This window comes from Ziziphus jujuba, chromosome 6 (genome assembly GCF_031755915.1).
Source record: "Ziziphus jujuba cultivar Dongzao chromosome 6, ASM3175591v1".
Classification (NCBI taxonomy): domain Eukaryota; kingdom Viridiplantae; phylum Streptophyta; class Magnoliopsida; order Rosales; family Rhamnaceae; genus Ziziphus; species Ziziphus jujuba.
In genome coordinates this window covers 9,342,606-9,363,561 of record NC_083384.1, presented here as the reverse complement: position 1 = coordinate 9,363,561, position 20,956 = coordinate 9,342,606, and the positions used below count along the sequence as shown (strand labels likewise).

The following is a 20,956-nucleotide window of genomic DNA, read 5'->3' as shown; positions in this document are numbered from 1 at the left end:
GCATTTGTAGCTTCCCGACAGTTTCGTCGGTAATTTTCCGAGGGTGAACAGTTAGCTTATTTTTTGCAAACTTTGATACACTTTTATGAAATTTTTTGATTTTCTCTCCGTAGTACAATTATAGAATCCATGTTTTGCATGCTTTTTCATTCAACACACCTTAGGGGCCTTGTGGGGTAAAAAAAATTGGCAAAATAATACGTACTGTACACCCTCGGGAAATTACCGACGAAACTGTCGGTAATTTTTCCAGGGGGCATTTGTAGTTTCCCGACGGTTTCGTCGGAAATTTCCTGAGGGTGAACAGTCATCAATTTTTTGCAAACTTTGATACACTTTTATGAAATTTTTTGATTTTCTCTCCTTAGTACAATTATAGAATCCATGTTTTGCATGTTTTTTCATTCAACACACCTTAGGGGCCTTGTGGGGTAAAAGAAATTGGCAAAACAATACGTACTGTACGTCCTCGGGAAATTACCGACGAAACTGTCGGTAATTTTTCCAGGGGGCATTTGTTGCTTCCCGACGGTTTCGTCGGTAATTTCCCGAGGGTGAACAGGTAGCTTATTTTTTGCAAACTTTGATACACTTTTATAAAAGTTTTTGATTTTCTCTCCTTAGTACAATTATAGAATCCATGTTTTGCATGCTTTTTCATTCAACACACCTTAGGGGCCTTGTGGGGTAAAAAAAATTGGCAAAATAATACGTACTGTACACCCTCGGGAAATTACCGACGAAACTGTCGGTAATTTTTCTAGAGGGCATTCGTAGTTGCCCGACAGTTTCGTCGGTAATTTACCGAGGGTGAACAGTTAGCTTATTTTTTGCAAATTTTGATACACTTTTATCAAATTTTGGGATTTTCTCTCCTTAGTACAATTATAGAATCCATGTTTTGCATGTTTTTTCATTCAACACACCTTAAGGGCCTTGTGGGGTCCAAAAAATTGGCAAAATATGCCGCACTGTACACCCTCGGGAATTACCGATGAAACTGTCGGTAATTTTTCCAGAGGGCATTCGTAGTTTCCCGACGATTTCGTCAGGAATTACCGAGGGTGAACAGTATACTTATTTTTTTACAAACTTTGATACACTTTTATGAAATTTTATGATTTTCTCTCCTTAGTACAATTATAGAATCCATGTTTTGCATGTTTTTTCATTCAACACACATTAGGGGCCTTGTGGAGTCCAAAAAATTGGCAAAATATGCCGTACTGTACACCATCGGGAATTACCGACGAAACTGTCGGTAATTTTTCCAGGGGGTATTTGTAGTTTATCGAAGACTTCCTCGAGAATTACCGATGGTGAATAGTTATTGACAAGAGAATCATGTACAAAAACTAAAAACAAAATCTAAATATGGAAGAAATTGGATCCTTTCACAAATATGGAAGTTTCCTTCTTTTTTTTTTTTTTCTTTTTTGTTTATTACATTTTGGTATCTTTTTTTCTACAAAAATCCAGCTGAACACAACTCTATAATTCCTATGTTCCAAGATTATGTATAAGATTCGAAACATATTGGATACAAAGTCCTACAAGGTAGCAGACACGGCAAGACTTTGCTGGCATACCTCATGCTGAACCAGAATCCTGATATCCCAAACAAAAATATATAAAAGAAAGAAAAAATTTGTGAAAAATTAAGTGAAAATTCAAACTCCAATGCCTGTTATCAACTGGCCCAGCATGAAGGATTCTTTTCACATATACCAGGTTAGGCCATCTGCCTCTGTGCTAATAAGCCTTTGCAATTCAAATTTTTTTATGATGCTGAAGAATGATGCCTAAAATTCACACAGCAGCATGCATCTCTAGCCGTCTTCGTGCTAAGATTTTCAAATTTGTTCAGAATGCTTTGAAGCAACCTGTGTGTCCACCGTTCTTGTGTCATGCTTTCTCTTGCTTCGTCTCTTTGATCTAGATGTGCGGGTCTTTGTAGGTTGCTTTACAGCATGCTCTTGGATGCCCAACACTACATTTTTAAACAACCATGATAGCTTTCAGAATGCAAAAACCATATGCACTATAAAATGGAAAATGGATTGGAGACACAATAGGAAAGAAGATATGGTACCTGTAGGGCCAAACCATAACCGCCATTCACATCTTGCTCGAAATAAAGTAACTGGAAAATAAAGCAATTAGATTATAAATTTAATGTCACACCAGCAACACAAAAGAAAATGCAGATGCAGAGAGAGAGAGAGAGAGTTCATAGTCATCAAACATGGTATATAAACAATTTAAATGTAAAAATATGAAATATACATACCTTATATTTGCTTTGTGCATTTGAAGTAACTCTTTCTACAATACCACACTCGGCTTGTTGCTCATTGATCGTAACACCAAAGAAATGAGCATTTTGCTTATCCACCTGCAACAAAACAAAATCAACCAAACGGAAAATTCCAGAAAGAATGAAAGTCCATGATAACAAACATGAAAGCACCTTTCCACTAACTGATGACAGAATGGAATGTATCCCTACTTGGCTGTACTCCATCCAGCATCATATCATCATACATATCTCTCAGCAAGAAATGCCTACCACCACCGTTATTTAAAAAAAAAAAAAACCAGAACACAACTTTCACAATTTCTCTTTCACAATTTCTCCCAAAAAAAAAAAATTCCCAACACCACTAACAGAAAATCAAAATTTAGAGCTGTTGCCTACCTGTTGCTTCTGCTTCTGCTCCTAGGGCTCTCTAAAATCCTGCAGTTTTCTCTCTGAGTCGCCTCTTCACCATCTCCTTCAAAACGCACAGTCTCCATGCTTACAATCCGGCCGATTCATGAAAGGAAACAGAGGGCTCCTAAGGTCTGGTTATGGATAAAGAGATGGAGGGGAAAAGTCGAAGAAAGGAAAGAAAAAAACATATAAAAAAAAAAAACATATAAGGGTATTTTGGGATTTTAAAAGATTGGAGGGGTAGATCAAAAAAGAAATGAATTGAGGGGGCAAAATTCATGAAGCTCGGTCCTATGGGGGTATTGGGCCAAATTCCCCTCCTCTTAATGATCAAAAGGGCTCACTCTCTTGTTTTGGGCTAGTGCCTTTATAAGCTGTGAAACTTTTAAATGCTCTCTGTAAATTACCCTTTGAATAAGGGGTCTGTATAAAGTTTATTTTGTAGTGCAAAAAGTTTTTTTTTTTTTGTTTAAATTGTGGCTTTAGATTTAGTTGGCCTGTCTCTAAAAATGCAGGTGCCCAAATAATAAAAGGCTGGATTATAAAGCTCTCATGCTGTCAAGGCTTGGTTAACATATAAACATGTGTGTGTGTGTGTGTGTGTGTGTGTGTGTGTGTGTGTGTGTGTGTGTGTGTGTGTGAGAGAGAGAGAGAGAGAGAGAGAGAGAGAGAGAGAGATTATAATTAGTATTCACAATTCAATAAAATAGAGGGGAAAAAAAATTGTAAGGTCAGCATTAACTTATCTTCAATTTTTGAAATTAGCTTTGCCAACGTCTTTAATGATAACAATAAATTTCTTCCATAATCCAATTATATAACCATAGTAATTGCGATCCACAATTATTCAGCACTTTACAACCACTCTAACCTTATCTAACTCTTTTTTTTTTTTTTTTTTTGGTTCGTAAATGTCTTTTGTAAGTTGATGAAGCTGAAAGTTATGATTATACATTGTTGGACAACATGTAGAACAAGGCAGACCAAGACTCAAATCCAGATTCGGAATGATAATTTTGACGGTAAAATGGACATTTCTAAGCACGACCCCCTTCTCAACACGGTAAAGCAAAAGACTCCAAAAAAGTACTTGCTAAAAAACAATATGAAAGGGGAAGAAAAAAAATTTTGATTAAATAAAAGCCTTTGAGTTTGAGACCAATAATTGGAATGGCTTCGTTATCAGTTTAGGACCAGTTTCAACGCCATGCAAGGGGAGAAAAATAAATGCTATATTTGAATGGGAGAATCTTTTTTCCCTGTTCACACTTCTCTATCCCTACGAAGAAAATAGACTTTCCCATGCACAAAATTGAATGAAATAGAGCATTCATGATTTTTATGTTGAGTTGAAAGGTCTTGTCGATCTTCTTCTTTCTCTTTCAACAACATGTCCATGAAATTTCTGTATATAACTTTCAGGCTCTTTCCTTTTCATTTATTTTCTCTTTGAATGGTAGGTCTTCAATTTAACTTTATTTGCGCCATGTGATGAGGCTGATTTCCATCCATTGAAATATCTTTCACACATAAATAGGACTTTATCTATTATAGCTTTTTGGATAAAAATATATGCAGAAAGCAAAAAACTTGCATATGTCTCTCCTATTAAATTCTAGTGCCAACCCATGAAATGTGGGGCCAAACCCACATGAACTAAATAATGGTTGTTAAAAAATTTTTTGTTTTGTTTCGGAGGGGTGGTGGGGTTGTGTTGGGTTGTTTTGTGTTGATTCGTAAGCTATAATTTGGAACCACTGCATGGACCACTCCACATAATCGATCAATCCATTTCAGTGTACCTCGTATACGATTTGATCTATGTTGTGTTACAAAGTTCTGTGACTGCATTTCATTGTCTTAGATAGAGTAGTATCTGATTGAATGTGGATACAAGAATAAGACGGTCTTCTCATTTCATCGTCTTGTATATTTGTATAAAATTTGAATTTGAATCTAATTAAATGGATGAGATCCCAACTTGCATATATATATATATATATATATCTTCAAACTTATCTAAAGTCGAATTTATAGATTTACATCTGTGATTTCGATCAAGGAATTTCTAAACCCTTAAGATCCCAAATATTATATTTGATAAAGATTAAAATTTGTAATTATTGTTAAACATAATCTTGTATAGGATTTTACTTAAAGGATAGGCATGTAAATTTTTAAATTTTTTTTTTTTTTTTTACTTTTCTGTTTTTTCAAATATAAACATTTAAATTGATATGTGCATAAATTATGAAGTGAGACAAGGGCATTTTATAGTAAAACCGATCTTTTATATATTAAAATTAACATATTTTCATAATTTTTTTGTAATGTGATAATATTTTATTAATTTGTATTGAATTCATTTATTTATATAAGTAGGGCCTAATAATTTGTCAACTATCAAAATATTATCAAATTAATTTTTATCCAAAATTTTGATAAACAATTAGGATGTTCATAATAATTAATAATCTATAAGAATATTTGGCCATATCTAATTTTACTTATCAAATAATATTGCAGAATATTATAAAATTTACTTTCTATAAAATTAGAATATAATTTATTTTTCAGCCACTAGTAAGGTGAGACAAACTGTGATAGTGCCCCAAAATATTTTCACACTATTAGCAGTAATTTGAAAATATTATGTTCAAATACAATATACCCCTAGTAAAGTAATTCATCTCCAATTAATATTAGATGAAAATTAATCCATTTGATAGTTGATATATTTTTGGTTAAAATCCATTGATATCGATTATTCTTTCTATTTATATATATATATATATATATATTTGGTAAATGATACTGATTGCAGGAATATATCCAAAATAAGCCCAACCATTCTCATCCACACTTTCTCCCTCTAATACAGCCAACAACAGCAAGCAATGGCTACAGCTAGATAGCTAGCCCCTATGTTCCACCCAATTTGGAAAATGTTACCATCAATTCTCTACCGATGTTGGAATTGATTCCAATTTTACTTGTTTTTCATATTCTTTTTAGATTTTATTTCCCCAAACATATATATGCTCACATCCACATCTCTCTCAGCCAAAAATACAAGTCAAATTATCTCTAGTTTCTTTCAGCTCCACTTCTTGATTCCACCTCACTAAACAACATTTCACTACTTTCAAATTCCAACCTTTGAAGAGCACTAGAGATTAATCTCTTTACTCTGCGACCACTCATAAACAAATGTATCAATCTCAACGGTCAATTATATCGAGATGTTCCATGAACCTAGCCAGTATATATATGTACCAAATTCCTTTACCAATGGGGCAAAAATCAACAAAGCTTAAAAGGTAAACGTGTTTCAACATCTGAACTGTTTGGAAAAGTCTGCCTGCTTTAAAAAGATATGACAAAACCTGGCGTAGGGGTCGGGGTCCATGTCTTCCAGTACGCACGTCGTCGTTTCATGTTGCAAAAATCCATTGCCTCTTTCATGCATGGTATGTCAGACATTCAAATTGTAAAATTACCCCTTTACCCTTTTCTCTTTCCCATTTTTATTTTTGCCAAGAAATTTTTACCCTAAGAGAGAGAGAGAGAGAGAGAGAGAGGAAAAAAAAAACTTTTCTGATTTAAAACAAAGAAGAGCTAATTAACTGCAGGTTAAATTAACTAAACCAACATTAATTTTTTTTACATTGATAAATGATAAAAGCCATTTTTTTTTTTTTTTTTGTAAATAAAGGCATAACTTACAATTAACTTTCTTAAAAGAAACAAAGGTACAACTGGATGTTGCCAAAATAACAATAATAAGAAGAAGAAGAGAAGAAGAAGAACTAGATAGTAATTCAAAGAAAAATAATAATAATAATAATAATTACTACTAGATAGTACTACATTTTTTCCCCCCCACATTTTGAAGTTGCAAAGAAATTACTGGAACCCATCAGATAAAAATTGCAAAATATCATCATCGAAGCCAACGGACTCCATCATCCCAGATAGCACATTCCCATGATCAGTCAGCAGAGAGCTTGATGAAAACGTTGTTGTCCTGGACACATGTGTCGATGCTTCTGACGCCATCAGATGATCATGATCAGCTGACATAATATAATCAGGCGACAATGAATGGTTATGATTCATATTATTACATGTTTTCTCCTCCACAAACTCCTTTTTGATTGATGGGAAAGTCGATGATAAGAAACATGGATGCTCATGTTTAATAGCATCGATGCCGTTGGATGTGGAAGCTTCTTCAGGAGTAGTATGTTTTTTAGTGGTAATATCTTCTAAGATGAATTCAGGAGCTTTGATGAGGAAGTTTTTCCTGCACGTATGTTGCCTAAAATATGTGGTCCTGTATAGTGGAGGATCTTCTTGTATTCTCTGGACTCGTTTTTGAGCTTGGCAGCTTTGGTCATACTTGTGAGTGCACCTAAAGTAGCTCCTGCATACACACACACACACACGCACACCCGATAGGAGTAACAAATTATTTACCCAAAAATGTAGAAATCTATAGAATGATGTCATAAAATAATGGACAAAATAAATATATGGAAACAAGATGAAGTACTCTTAAGGGGTTATTTGTTTCCAAATTAGTTAATAATTAATATTATTTTCTTGTGTATTATGTATACATATACCTAGGGTATTTGGCATTGAGAATTGTTTTTTGACCGTACTTCCTCCATGAATGACCATCGCCGATCCGAGTAAGATCATTTCTTATCCACGTTTCTGAGGTTCTTCTGCAAGTACAAGAAAGTCAAAAAAAAAAATTAAGCAGGACAAACTTGTCCAGATATTTCCAAGTTCACACACTGCTAAAGAGAAGCACTTTTCTCCATACAATTCTTGGTATGATACTAAAATTATGTAGAAACTAAGGGCATGCTTGCAATTCAAGTTACTTGATAAGTAATGACGAAAATTAACAATTCCAACAAAAAGCTATCATAATTAAGGTATTGTCTAGTAATACGTTGATTTTTCATTTTCCACCTAATAAATGATGTACAATTTGTTTATTTTTAAATGTTTATTTTTAATAATTAAATTTATTTAACGAAAAATCAACCTGTTGGCAAACGATACCTAAGACTATAATGAAAAATGACGAAGATGGTATAGATGAGAAGTTAGATATATTAAATCACCTTCTCTTGTAACGACCCCTGCGGTCTTTAACAGTTGAAGGACTCCGACAACTTTCTTCGCGACCTTCAGTTTTCCAAGCATCCACATGGGAAATATGATCAGCTTGGGTTCGAGAGGCTAAGACCTCATCATGTTCACCTTCATTCAGCTGCAAATTCAATATGGAAATGGAGTTGGAGAACGATTTCATTATCTTCATGACCAGATCTTCTGCGGACTGATCTGACCCAATATCACCAGGCTTAGCAAGAAGAAGATTTAGAATCTGATTTGCGAGTTTTCGACCTTCCATGAGCTCTTTAATCACCATTTTCCGGCGGGTGGCTAAGTTTCCAGGCCAAAAGATGTCCGTCATGTGTTTGTGTTTTTGTCTCAGCGAGTCTTTTACATTGGTGTTGAGACCGTACACTCTCCAAATTGAAAGGAACTGAGCTGTTAGGCCCCTTCTTCAAGTCTTTAAAGCTAACAAAAAATTTTATTAAATAAATAATTTATGGTGATCTCATCGTACATATACTACATCATTGTAGTGGTCGCCTTCTTGTTCCCAACCATCCTGTTAAATTATTCACCAAATAAAAAAGTGCATGCACAATTTTAAAATTTGATGAAAATTTATTCACATCTAGAAAGTTTGAAAATATTATTTATCCATTTAAAATTTATATAATTTTCATTTGCTATTTTAAAAGTTAATTTTTGATAAAATTAATTAATAGAAAATCTATTTTATCTTCATATGTCAAAATAATTATTATGTAATAAATAATATAATTAAAAAATATAAATAAATTATAATTTTTATATATTATTATGTAAAATGATTAGAAAAAAAAGTTTTGACATTTTTTTTAAATTAGTTTTCATAGAAGAATTTATTCAAAAATCAACTTCAAAGTAGAAAGTGATGATTTTTTCAAATCTTGAGATATTGATAAATTTTCATTAATCCTTTACACATAAATGTCTAGATGAAATTTTCCTAATGAAAAACTAGTCTCTTAAAATAAATTAATTAAATAGCTCCCCCAACAACTTTTCCATGAAATAATTAGGATAACTTTGAAACTTGTTCACAAAGAGACAGCAATACCCCTAGAAATGATACCAATATTTGACATTTTATCGTAGGCTTGTCTTGTAAATATGGAAGAATAACAGGACTGTTTTTGTAGGTTTTCTTTGCTTCTTTTTCTTTAATATTCGGAGAATGTAGAGGATAGGGAATTTTTTTTTTTTTCTATTTTTTCAATACTGCATTTCTATTATGAAAATATCAGTACAACTCTCTCACATCTCACTTTGTTTCAAATGGATCTATTTTTTTAAACTTCTCAATAATAAAGTTAGAATTTAACTCATTTACCCTTAATTTAATAAAAATCTTTTGTCCATTTTAAAAATAAAGAATAATGAAAATAATGTGATTAAACTTATAATTAACTTTTTTTAAAAAAAATAATTTCAAATGTATTTAATGTGAATAAGCCTAACTCTTAAAGTTATATTTGAGACAATTATAAGTATTATATATATAACTTGATATTATTATTTTTTTTGACAAATTTGTGAAGAATATTTTAGAACTAATATTTTAAACATTTAATAATTTTAGAAGAAGTATCCATATGTATCTCTGTATTGTGTGTGTGTTTTTTTTTTTTTAAGTTCTTCGAAATCATGAAGAAAAAAAAAACTATAAAAACAAAAATATCTAGTCAAAAAAGGGTAAATCAGTCCAATTTTAACTTTATCAATAACAATTTAAAAAAAAAAATTATGGCAAAATGTGAAAAGGTTGTAATAATATTTTTCATAATAATAGAAATATAATATTAAAAAAATAACAAACTAAAAAGTGTTTGTAATAATGTTTTTCATAATAATAGAAATATAATATTAAAAAAATAACAAACTAAAAAGTGTCGATTCCTACTATATTTATCCAATTTATTGTAAATTATATGTCCCCCAAAAAAATATAAAGCTAATCGATTCCTACTATAATAAACTAAGATTCGAAACCAGTGGTGACGAATTAGCAGATATGGGTAGGCGGAGACCACTACCATGGATAGGATACATACGAAGGCCAGGGGGCAGGGGGTTGAATTGGGGGTGTTTGTGTTGCCGGTTGTTGTTGTTGTTGTTGTTGTTTTTTTTTTTTTTCGGGTAATAATGTTGCTGATTGTCCTGAATATTAAAGTGGCTGACTTGTACTGTTGTAGGGCTATCTTATGTATATTCTCCATCAAGTGTCTTGCTCACTTTTATTTTTATAAATATAAAAAAATAATCATAATAAAATAAAAAATTTATAATATGTGTGTATCTTGAAACAAACTTTACATAGAGTACTTGTTCAATGAGAGAACAAATTTTAACAAACAAAATTGCTTATTAAATATTATATAATAAAATTAAAAGAGTTTTTTCTTTTCCTGGTGTGCCTATTTGCAAACTTCAAATATAGTTTGAAACAAAAGAAGATGAAGAATAAGAAGGAAAGAGTAAAAGAACTTACTTTTCAAGTGAAGCTAATGTGTTCATTATGGTAATGGCTGTTGCTAATTATTCAAAACTAAAATCAACAATTCAGCAAGAAATTGATTTATATAAAGATCTAAAGTGAGATTGGTGCGGTCAACAAATTTAATATTTGAAGTACACATTAATGAACATGCGTTTACACGGTTCATACTTTGTCTAATTTCTTTTGAATAATTTTCAATCGAAATACTCGTCAAAAAGGGGTTTGTTAAATGGCTTTTTCTTTTATATATGTATATTTTCTAAAATTGCATTTATATGAAAATGACATTGATTTTTCTTTTTCTGGGACCATTTTGCAAAAAATGCAAAAAAGATTTGATAGAAATACTACTAGTTTTTTAGCTTTTTCATATACATTCAAATTTTTATTTATGAGTCAATATTTTTTTTTAATTAATCGTAAAAGCTAAGAAAAAGAGAGAAAATTATTGGATTGGATTGTATTTTTTCTCTCTTTCACAATATTTTTTTTTTTCTAATGGATTGTATTCTCCTTTTTTTTTTTTTTTTTTTTTGGATGCTTTAATTCATTCTACCTATCAGGAGTACAGAACTTCGAAATTTTATAAATGGGTTTTGAGGGAGAGAAATATGGTTGGGGTTTAATTTAAGCAGAGAGAATATTTAATTAAAACAGAAAAAAAATATTTTAAAGCATTAAATTATTTAGGAAAGATAAGGTGTTTAGATATAGATATAAGAAATTAAAGTTTTTATAGAAGGAAAATGTTACAGTCAAAATATATTAATTAAAGTGTTCATATTATTTATCAAAGAGTTTTGTAAAGGGAATTTTGCCCATATATATATATATATATATATATAAATCACTTTTGTCCAAATCTTCAAATTGAATTCATCTGGACACAATAATTTGTGCTTCCACGAACGTGGCATTCCAAATAAAAAATTTCTCAATTTTCTTTTTGAAACTTTTCTCAATTGGGTCTTGCTTCACTACAACCATTAATGTTAATTAATTTGTTTTTTTTTACTACACATATAGTTTGCCTTTTAGTACTAGAATTCGATAATCCTGTACGAATTACTTATCACTTCGATTGTCACTAAATATGTAAAATTGTGACAAACAAGTGACTTTTTTTTCTTTTCTTTTTTTGTTTTATTTTACGCCTTCGGTCGTTGTCATGTACAGTTATCCCTCAAGTGACGGTATAATTATCGATATATGCACAACCACTTCAACAACAAAAATTTTGCCAATTAACAACCAAATTAATTTCATCGTTAAAAGTTTCTCTCGAAAGTGCTCTTAATGACCAATTAACTTGGTCAAATTCTTTTTATCATTAAAAATTCTTTAGGAATTAAAGAAAATATTGAGCCTTTTTTTTCGTTTTTTAGGCAGGGCGTGGGGGAGTAAATGGTTACCTAATTAATTTTCTCCTCCAAGTAATCAGCTAGACGATACATAGTTGAATGAAAGTTATCATTATTTATAGTTGTAGATGCTATATGTTTATGATCATCATACCACCTATATATATATGTTGGATTGAATGTGAGAAGTTAACATGTATGCCTTATTTATCATCAATTTATTACCATGTATGCCTTATTTATCATTACTTTATTACCATGTCTTAATCAATATATATCAACCCAAGATACGTTGGCAAAAAATGGAGAGATTTGTGTTTGTCACAGAATAATTTTGTCTGTATATGTGATGTTTGGTCACGCTTCACAAGTCACAACTTATTGCTAAATATAACGTCCAACCAAAAAAAAAAAAAAAAGAGACTAAATATAGATCTTTTGCCCAAACAAAAATAGAAATGAGAAAAATTCTTAAAACAAATTACTTTTCCCGTGTAAATTTTCTGATATTTTATGATTAATGTAATTTTTTTCACAATTTACAAACTAGATGAGAAAAAATTTAATTAATAGATTAAAAAAATTAGTCAAATTCTCAAATTTTAAATATTTTTTAGTCAATTTAAAATTTGAATAAACGTGAAACAAATTTTAAATTGAAACTTCAATGTAAAATATTTTAAATTTAAAAGTTGAATGTGTAATATAATTAAAGTATAGTTAATTAAGAAAACAAGATAAGAAAAAATTTTAATTAATTCATTAATAAAAAAATTAGTCAAATTCTCAAATTCTAAACATTTTATTAATCAATTTAAAAATGGAATTAACATGAAACAAATTATAAATTGAAAGTTCAACGTAAAATGTTTTAAATTCGAGGGTTCAGCATGCTACATAGCTAAAATATAGTTATTAAAGTGCAATTAAACCTAATATATACAATTACATTAATGTATGTGACTTATACTACTTCTAGTCAAATAAATTTTTTGTCAAAAAAAAAGTCAAATAAATTTTACTTTTAGTCACGAAATTTATAATTGATAAGGGTAAATCCATTTTTACGCTTGATGCAGCAAAAAGCTTGTTTATTTAACGAAGACCTGAAAATTATCATATTCTTTTACATAATTTTGAAAATGAATACATTACCAAAGTCATCATAATTAATTTTAAACAGAACTTTTTACTAGCAATAGTACAACGATAATGGAATTTCTCTTTCTCTCTCTCTCTCTCTCTCTCTCTCTCTCTCTCCAAATTTCTTACAAAATCCAACCTTGGTTTACACCAGCAATAATTTCAAACTGTAGTACAACCACTCTCAACCATACAAAGGCAAACAAAAGCTGTAACTAAAGTCGTATATATTTTCTCTTTATTTTGTTTGTCTTTTGGTGCATACAAACAACTTGTAAAACAAGGTATATCCAAATCCAAAATTTTAGATTTGACAATTGATATATACAACCTAATCGCACTCTCTAAACGCCGAAAAAGCCTTAATATTTTTAAAAATTAAAAAAAAACAAAAACAAAAACAAAAAAACAAAATGTTGTTTGTTACTTGTGGTGATAATCACCTCCAGTCAGTGACAAATAGCCAAAAAATATTAAAATTATTAGAAAAAGGAAGAAAACTGAAAAAGCCAAAAGCCCCAAGATGGTTCTTGCCCAGAAATTAGTGTGTCCTCGCCAGCACTTTTGTCTGGAGCATAAAGAAGTAGGTCCCAGGCTTCAATGGCACGACGTTGAAAAAGCAATTGAGGATATGGAAAGTCGGATACACCACATTTAATATCAAATAACCATTTTTTTCCATGGTATACTATATACTAATATTTGGACCCACTATGGCTACATATATACCAATATTGCATAACAATCATTATGTTCGGTATATTACCCTGCATATATATATTTTTTATAACTATCTTTCAGTCTGTTAGTTGTACAGTATATACGAAATTCATAATTAATTATTTCAATAGTCTGATTGTTATGACTTGATCTCTCTAGAACTCAATTTTAAGATTTTTTTTTTTTTCCAGAGAGGTGATTTAATTTATAAATAAAAGATCTTGAACTTGATTTTAACGTGTATAAAATTCCACACAATTTGGAAAATATAGCCTGTTGAGTTTCCATCATAAATTGCCCAATGAGCAATTGAAGTAGACAAAATATTGGCTAATTAATCTTTATCCAAACATTTTCTTAATAAGTCCATAGCTAGAATACGCCCTCAGCTGCACATGGTATCACTGTGTCACCGGCATTCTAGTAACATAATCATAAATTTCCACCTTTGAAGAATTCCAGCTGATTTTCATTGAAAATATCAAATAATGACATAAGCTTTAAATACTAAAACTATGGCCATTAAAGCATGGTGCAAGATTTCCATGGTTAAGGGGTCCACCCGTAGGGTTTGTTTTTCTGTGGATCCGTGAAATTCCATGAACCTAATCAGTATTCAGTACTATATAAATAAATAAATAATAACATAAAACAAAATAAAAACCCCAATAATACGACATGCATGTATCATCAAAATTCCTTGACTAGTTGAGGAAAATTGCTCAAAAGGTTAATCTTGTTTGATCACCTGTATCATATGCAAAGTGGGGTAATCTTAAAGATAATAACTTCCCCGGTTGTGAGTGACCCTAGGCTTGGAGGATCATCAATCTGGCGTCGTTTAGTGTTTCATGCACTCCTATTTAGAACCACAGTATTGGTTCTCAATACCAGTTCCGTGCAAACACTCAGAATAGACAACACGGTGAAGATATTTAAGATCATGGTTTTATTTTCCCTGAAAAATAACAACGAAACTGCCTATAACAGGGCTTTTACCAACAAAAAAAAAAAAAAAAAAAGATAAAGATACCTGCATATTTTACACTGAGAAAACCAACTACAAGTTTCTTACAAGATTGTTATTTCCTATATTACATTGAAAGTTTACAAGGAAATTAGATGGAAACCCCATCATTATTACACACACCCATCAAAATTCAAATTGCAAAATTTCATCATCAAAATCGACCGGGTCCATGACACCAGATAGCCCATCACCATGATCAGAATCCAGACTTGATGACAAAACGGCCATGGGTCTTTGAGATTCAAAACCTTTCAGATCATGTGGCATGAAATACTCAGACGAGGATGATTGGTTGTGGTTGATATCACATGGTATTTCCTCCTCCTTGAACTCCTGTTTGATTGATGAGAAAGTTGAGAGAAATGGATGCTCTTGTTGTCCATGTTTGTTTGGAAGACTGCCGTTTGAACCGTCGAAGCTGATGAGTGCGGAAGATCGATTTCCCGGAGTGGTAATATTGGTACAATCCAACATCAACTCAGGAGCTCTGAGGTTCCTGCAAGTGTGATGTCCATGATATGTGGTCCGGAATAGTTGGGGTTCTTCTTGAATTCTCTGAACTTGTTTGGTTGCTTGGCACTGTTGGTCATATTTGTGAGTGCACCTGTAGTAATTCCTGCATAATGAAACCAAGATGGAATTCATCAATTACAATTGATTCCAAATTGTTAATTTATTGCTCATTTTTTTCATGTTGAAAGCTTAATATATATATATATATATATATATATATAAATAATTGGTAGCTAAATATGGTAGGAGCTGAGTACAACCAATAAATGGAGTTTTGGTACGATTCTGTCTATTAATTACCAATTAAGAACAAAAAGATTGGTCATAGATTTATTTATATATAACAAAAGTAAAAGATGTTTCAGAAATTTTGGAATTGTATAGATTAACTTATTAATGATTTCTTTTGTTTAAGATACCAAAGTAAGTTAATGATGCACAATTCCTTTCCTGGTAAAAACTTTATGCTTAAATTAGCAAACTTTGAACATCACTTTCTTAGCTGAAACAAGAAAAACTAATCAAATTTTTCAGAGAAAATTATAGAATACCTGGGGTATTGAGCATTGAGAATCACTTTTTGTCCGTACTTCCTCCAAGCATAACCATCATCAATTAGAGTTGGAGTCTCATTTTTCCATGTTGGTGAGGCTCTTCTGCAAGGAAAAGAAACATTGCAATCTTTAAGTTAATAGGAAAGTCATAAAATTAACAAAACACTAAATTCCATGCCTAGATTTAAGACAAAGCAAGAGATCAAGCACTTTTCTTTGTACAATTTCTTGCCAAATCAGGTAAATCAGATTGGGAAAAACAGCAGCATAGAAAGAAAAAAAAAAAATCCATTTCTACAATTATACTCATGTTTTTTTATTTTAATTTTAGGTGAAGACTTCGAAACTCCGAATATTTTCCGATAAAGCAGTGCTTTTACCACTGAAATATCCGCATAGATAATTGTACTCATATGTTTGATAAGCAGTTAAGCAAGTGGGTATCCAAGATCTTTAAGTTTCCAAATTTGCTACATTTATCTAATTCCTTCTTGAAACAAAGAAAAAAATTACCCACAAAATAAAATCAAGGAAACCCCAAAAAAAAAAAAAAAAAAAACTTTAATATACCCCCCAAAAAAAAAAAAAAATCCAAACAAGAACTCACCAATTAAGGAAACAAAAAGGTGGAAGATAATGATCAAAACGTTATATATACACATATATTTACCTTCTTTTGTAACAACCCCTCCGATCTTTGACATTGGAAATACTCCTACAACTTTCATCAGAATCTTCAGATTTCCTAGCATCCAAACAAGCTGAACCCACATGGGAGTTAGCTTGGATTTGAGATACAGATACATCATCATCACCCTCATTCACATTCAAAATGAAAAGGGTGTTTGAAAATGATTCCATGATCTTCACCACCAGATCTTCAGCAGCAGAAACAGCTGATGATGACCCATCACCATCAGACTTTGAAAGAAGAACACTCTGAAGCTGGTTTGCAAGCTCTCGACCTTCCATGAGTTCATCGATGACCCTTTTCCGGCCACTTGCTAGTTTTTCGGGCCAAGTAGTATCCATTATATGTGCTTCTTTTTATGTCAAGCGGTTTTTTGAGAGAGAGAGAGAGAAGGGTTTTTTAGAGACAGTACCTCAGTGAAATTAAGAAAAGGAAAAGTATAGCAGGTCTAAGTCCTTTTTATAGGCCAGAGAATAAAAAAAATAAAAATAAAAAATAAAAAGACACCAAAGCACCAGGCACCATCGTTTTGCATGTGCGAGGAAGATTAAAAGGAAACTGGACACGAAAATTCCCTTTTTTTTCTCTTTTTTTTTTTTATTCGTTTTTATATTTCACTTTCCCCACGCGCGGTTTTCACCGTTTTAATTCGACGTCGCTTTTATAACCGTCCGATGGATTATGATCACCTGGTGGTGAAGAAACAGCGTTGCAATTGGCTCTTTTGAATTCTGATTACGTCACCGTAGTTAAGTCATGTTCGGTGACGTCACTTCAACTGCCATCTGGCATGTTAATTTAATATTCTAGATTTTTTTTTTTTTTTTTGTTTTTATGGGTAAATTATTAACTTTTTTCCAGGTTGTTTGGACCACCATTTTATCTTATCCTAAATCACAAACCTATCTTATTCGGAAGGACGGTAATACCCTTGATTAATCATGCCTTTTGAGAGTGTGATTAGGTAGTTTTTAGAGCCTAAATAGGACTGTAAATAAGCTTAAATAATTCATTTTCAGCTTGATATTAGTTTGGATTTAGCTTGTTTGAGTTTGATTCATTATTAAAATAAGTCAATTTTGAATGACAAATGAAGCTTATAAATTAATTTTGAACTAAAAATTAAATTTATGAGTAACGGATGAATAATTCAAAATTTTATATTTATACCTATGACACTTAAAATAATATTTTTAAAATTTAATTTTATAAAGAATTTATAATAAAGTAAATAAATTTTATTATAATTTATAGTTAAACTACAAATTAAATTATATAAAATGTTGACAATTTTTAAATTTTTGTATTTAAATAAGCTGGATCAAATTAAATTTGAGTTTTTTTTATTAAAAAAAAGAGAAACCAATCTTGAACAGGGGAATTCAAAATTTTGAAAGTTAAAAGACATTCACAAATTTCATTAAGCCGAGCTCGAACTTCTTTTAAAAATAAAAAATAAAAAAGGAGGGGAATCTTAAGGGTATTTTTGGTATTCGATCTTTGATAATACGACAGAACGCTTAGATCTCTATGGCCGTCCACTGAATGGATAAGTACGTAGAGGTAAGATCATGTGTTGGTAAGGGCTATAATTCTCCATGAAGTGCTTGAACATTTTACCAACTTTAGCATCAAATCATTAAGATTTAATTATTATTTTCTTAACAACCATTAGATTAACTGATTGGGAATATATCAAAATTCACAAAATAAATAAATAAATAAATAATCGGGAATATCTTAAAGCACAGATGCTGATCCTAACAGTGCCTCATGTGACCATTGACTAAGAGTTACATCATTAGGGACACCGAGATCTAAAATTATATGAAAGATTAATTATTTGATTTTTTTTTTTAATAAAACATTTGTTTTCTAAATGAAGCGTGATGATTAAATGTGGGGTGTACATTTAAAAGTAGGGCTAGTAAGATACAAAATTGCAACAAAAGAAATATGATATTACCATCACAAAATAGTACCTTTATGTTATGATAACCAAGCAACAGATCAGATCAATTATATATGTTATTAAAAACAAAATTAAGTAATTATCACTGTACTTAAAAGAAAATGCATATATGAAATACATGGCATATTTATATATGCATATTTGTTTGTGGACAAAATTCAGAAATTTTGAGGGTGCCAACCATATGATTGTTTTTTACTTGGTGAGTTTAATCACAAAAAGTTTGGAAGCCATGAGTCTTAGGCTCCCAATTACTATTTTTTTTGGGTCAATGTTATATTATAGAAGAATTTAGGGGGAGACTTGGTAATTTTCTGGAGTAAATAGATATTAAGTATACGGATGAAGGAAATTTGTTCAAGTTTTTTTTTTTTTTTTCATTTATTTATTTTGGTGGGGGTGGGGGAGGAGGGCAGTAGTTTCTGGAGTGATGGTCACTGTTTTTTTTTTTTTTTTAATATATATATTTTTTCCTGGTAATAGTGATGGTCACCGTGTTGAATATTGCATAATGTGAAATGAGACTAAATTGACAAGAAAATGTTTGGTTTGAAAGCTCGTGTGTACACGAAGATTTGCTCCTTAGTCCTCCTGCAGGCGTCAAGATGTACTGTTTGTTTGAGAGGAGTAGCGAAAAAAAAAAAAAAAAAAAACTGTGTGTCACTGTGGATCCCCACACCTCAAATTTTATATATCCCACTTCCTTATTTTTAATTTCAAACAAATATAAACATATATAGACGTATTATAAGTTTGATCTTTCCCAATATAATTTTATTTTTACATTAAATATATTATATGATTAATTAACTTGCCACTCTTAACATTAATTATTGCATTAGCATGTATATATATTAGCTTTCCTCAAGATAGTTGAGGCCCCCACGTATGTTTATGTTGATCATCCTTGTATATCTTTCTCCAAGCAGGGGATTTTATTTTCTAGCTCAAATTTCTTATCCTAATCTGATTGCCTTTTTGCTATGAATTATTCTTAGTTGGCATCAATGGTTTGCTTTGATTTAATCATATTCCTTTTGGTGAGGTATCAAGCTAGCTAGGCAGAAAATGACAACTTGATGTTTTTAATAATGAAGAATAAAGAAAGGAGAGACAAAATACTAGAATTAATTGTGTGGTTGTTGGTAAATTAATTATATATATACACACAATAAAATAATTTATGAAATGATTAAAATAATAATAAGAAAAAGAAGTATCTAAATTAAGGGAGTGAAGTTGGTAGGGTTGGTAATTTTGAAGTATGAAGAATGGTATGGACAGCATCGAAGAAATTCATAAAGGCGATGAAATCAACCACATGAGCCTAAGTTTTCACACTTTCCTCCTAACCCCACATTATAAGACTAGTCAAAAAAAACGATAGATATTGATAACTTTTGCTTTAATTATTTCTGTGGAAATTTTTTGGTGGCCAGTGGAGAATGACATAAACAAACTTTGTAATTTATTTTATGACTTAAAAAAAAAAAAAATATTCCAATTCTTCCAAATTGAGTTGGTCATTACCCTTACGTTGTAACTTCCAACATCATTGAATGTGGACATTCACAATAAGATATTTCATACTTTAATCTTAATGCTTATTGTTAATACCATTTTATTTATTTTTTAACACAATTGGGTTTTTGCTTGACTGCAAACAAAACAACTATGTTTTTGTTTTTTTCCAATGCGTCACCCAAAAAAATGAAAAAGCTTGGAAAGAGTCTAATGTTGGAGTCTTTCAGGGCAAAGACGAAAATCCCAGGTCTACACTTCCTGTTTGGTTGCCTTTGAAAATTGTGTACTATTAAGAAATCCCTGAATGAATCTAATCTATCTATATGCGTAAATGTAGAATATTTGGAGATGGGACAATTCAAATACCAACAAAGAAGCTAACACAGAAACTGAATGGTAGGAGGACGAGAGAAACTGTTGTGGTACAAAATGGAGAATAAATACAAACAAAACCATATGCATTTGGATGAATCTCTTTTTTTTTTTTCTTTTTTGTGGCTTCCAATATATTTGGATGAATCCGGGTGACGAATGATAATGATATTTTATACATTTATTCTATAGCTTGTTGCAGGTCAAGATAACAAGTACAACTAGACACCAAGCGCCCACAAAAAAAAAAAAAAAAAAAAAAGGAAAAAAATAGGGGGGGTTGTACAACTAGACCAATCAAAAACCACAAAGTAAACCTTATCATATCATGTATATCAACGTGATTGGCAGAGGAGTTGCTAGTAAGCATTAAAAAAATAATAATAATAAATATATAAAATAACTCTTTTAGGGTTTTTATTTAAATTTTATCACATATTCTGACGAGCACATGTAGTAACCCCCAGCCCTTGAATCCAATCCGTGCTTTTATGATTGTTTCTAATTTTAAGAAAATTATGTTTTGAACAAGCAGTTTACTTGTTTTGTACAAAAATAATAATTTTTTAATATAAATAAATATCTGAAATACAATTTTTTTTGGTTTGATCCTAATCTATTTTGGGGTCCTAGGCAAAAGGCCTTGCCATCAAAAATAATAAATTTTTAATCATTCATTCTGTATCCC

The 20,956-nt window shown here is 31.0% G+C and overlaps 3 protein-coding genes across 4 annotated transcripts; all 3 read right to left on the bottom strand.

The window, feature by feature from the left end:
- Positions 1-1,417: 1,417 nt before the first annotated feature.
- On the bottom strand, positions 1,418-4,138 carry LOC132804298 (chaperone protein dnaJ 15-like). Of its 2 annotated transcripts, XM_060818491.1 has the most exons (5): positions 2,699-4,138; positions 2,471-2,565; positions 2,291-2,395; positions 2,093-2,143; positions 1,418-1,990 (listed from the first exon to the last, which is right to left on the bottom strand). In XM_060818491.1, the coding sequence occupies exons 2-5, from the start codon at positions 2,522-2,524 to the stop codon at positions 1,964-1,966; spliced, it is 237 nt and encodes a 78-aa protein (XP_060674474.1). In that variant the 5' UTR covers positions 2,525-2,565; positions 2,699-4,138; the 3' UTR covers positions 1,418-1,963. The 2 variants fall into 2 exon arrangements, 1 of the variants encoding a protein (XP_060674474.1); XR_009639424.1 differs by lacking the exon at positions 2,471-2,565.
- Positions 4,139-6,370: 2,232 nt separating this feature from the next.
- On the bottom strand, positions 6,371-8,369 carry LOC107430984 (WRKY DNA-binding transcription factor 70). The gene is made up of 3 exons (XM_016041861.4): positions 7,855-8,369; positions 7,342-7,446; positions 6,371-7,139 (listed from the first exon to the last, which is right to left on the bottom strand). The coding sequence occupies exons 1-3, from the start codon at positions 8,208-8,210 to the stop codon at positions 6,620-6,622; spliced, it is 981 nt and encodes a 326-aa protein (XP_015897347.3). The 5' UTR covers positions 8,211-8,369; the 3' UTR covers positions 6,371-6,619.
- Positions 8,370-14,625: 6,256 nt separating this feature from the next.
- On the bottom strand, positions 14,626-16,829 carry LOC107430975 (WRKY DNA-binding transcription factor 70). The gene is made up of 3 exons (XM_016041850.4): positions 16,380-16,829; positions 15,707-15,811; positions 14,626-15,258 (listed from the first exon to the last, which is right to left on the bottom strand). The coding sequence occupies exons 1-3, from the start codon at positions 16,739-16,741 to the stop codon at positions 14,766-14,768; spliced, it is 960 nt and encodes a 319-aa protein (XP_015897336.1). The 5' UTR covers positions 16,742-16,829; the 3' UTR covers positions 14,626-14,765.
- Positions 16,830-20,956: the final 4,127 nt, after the last annotated feature.

Coding starts and splice junctions, on each gene's coding strand:
- LOC107430975 (XM_016041850.4), bottom strand. CDS start 16,741: ATGGATACTACTTGGCCCGAAAAACTAGCAAGTGGCCGGAAAAGGGTC. Junction 15,812..16,379: donor AGGGGTTGTTACAAAAGAAG/GTAAATATATGT, acceptor TTTTCCTTGCAG/AAGAGCCTCACCAACATGGA. Junction 15,259..15,706: donor CTCAATGCTCAATACCCCAG/GTATTCTATAAT, acceptor TTCATTATGCAG/GAATTACTACAGGTGCACTC.
- LOC132804298 (XM_060818491.1), bottom strand. CDS start 2,524: ATGGAGTACAGCCAAGTAGGGATACATTCCATTCTGTCATCAGTTAGT. Junction 2,396..2,470: donor TGTCATCAGTTAGTGGAAAG/GTGCTTTCATGT, acceptor GTTTTGTTGCAG/GTGGATAAGCAAAATGCTCA. Junction 1,991..2,092: donor GTTATGGTTTGGCCCTACAG/GTACCATATCTT, acceptor TTAAAAATGTAG/TGTTGGGCATCCAAGAGCAT.
- LOC107430984 (XM_016041861.4), bottom strand. CDS start 8,210: ATGACGGACATCTTTTGGCCTGGAAACTTAGCCACCCGCCGGAAAATG. Junction 7,447..7,854: donor AGGGGTCGTTACAAGAGAAG/GTGATTTAATAT, acceptor TTGTACTTGCAG/AAGAACCTCAGAAACGTGGA. Junction 7,140..7,341: donor CTCAATGCCAAATACCCTAG/GTATATGTATAC, acceptor GTGTGTATGCAG/GAGCTACTTTAGGTGCACTC.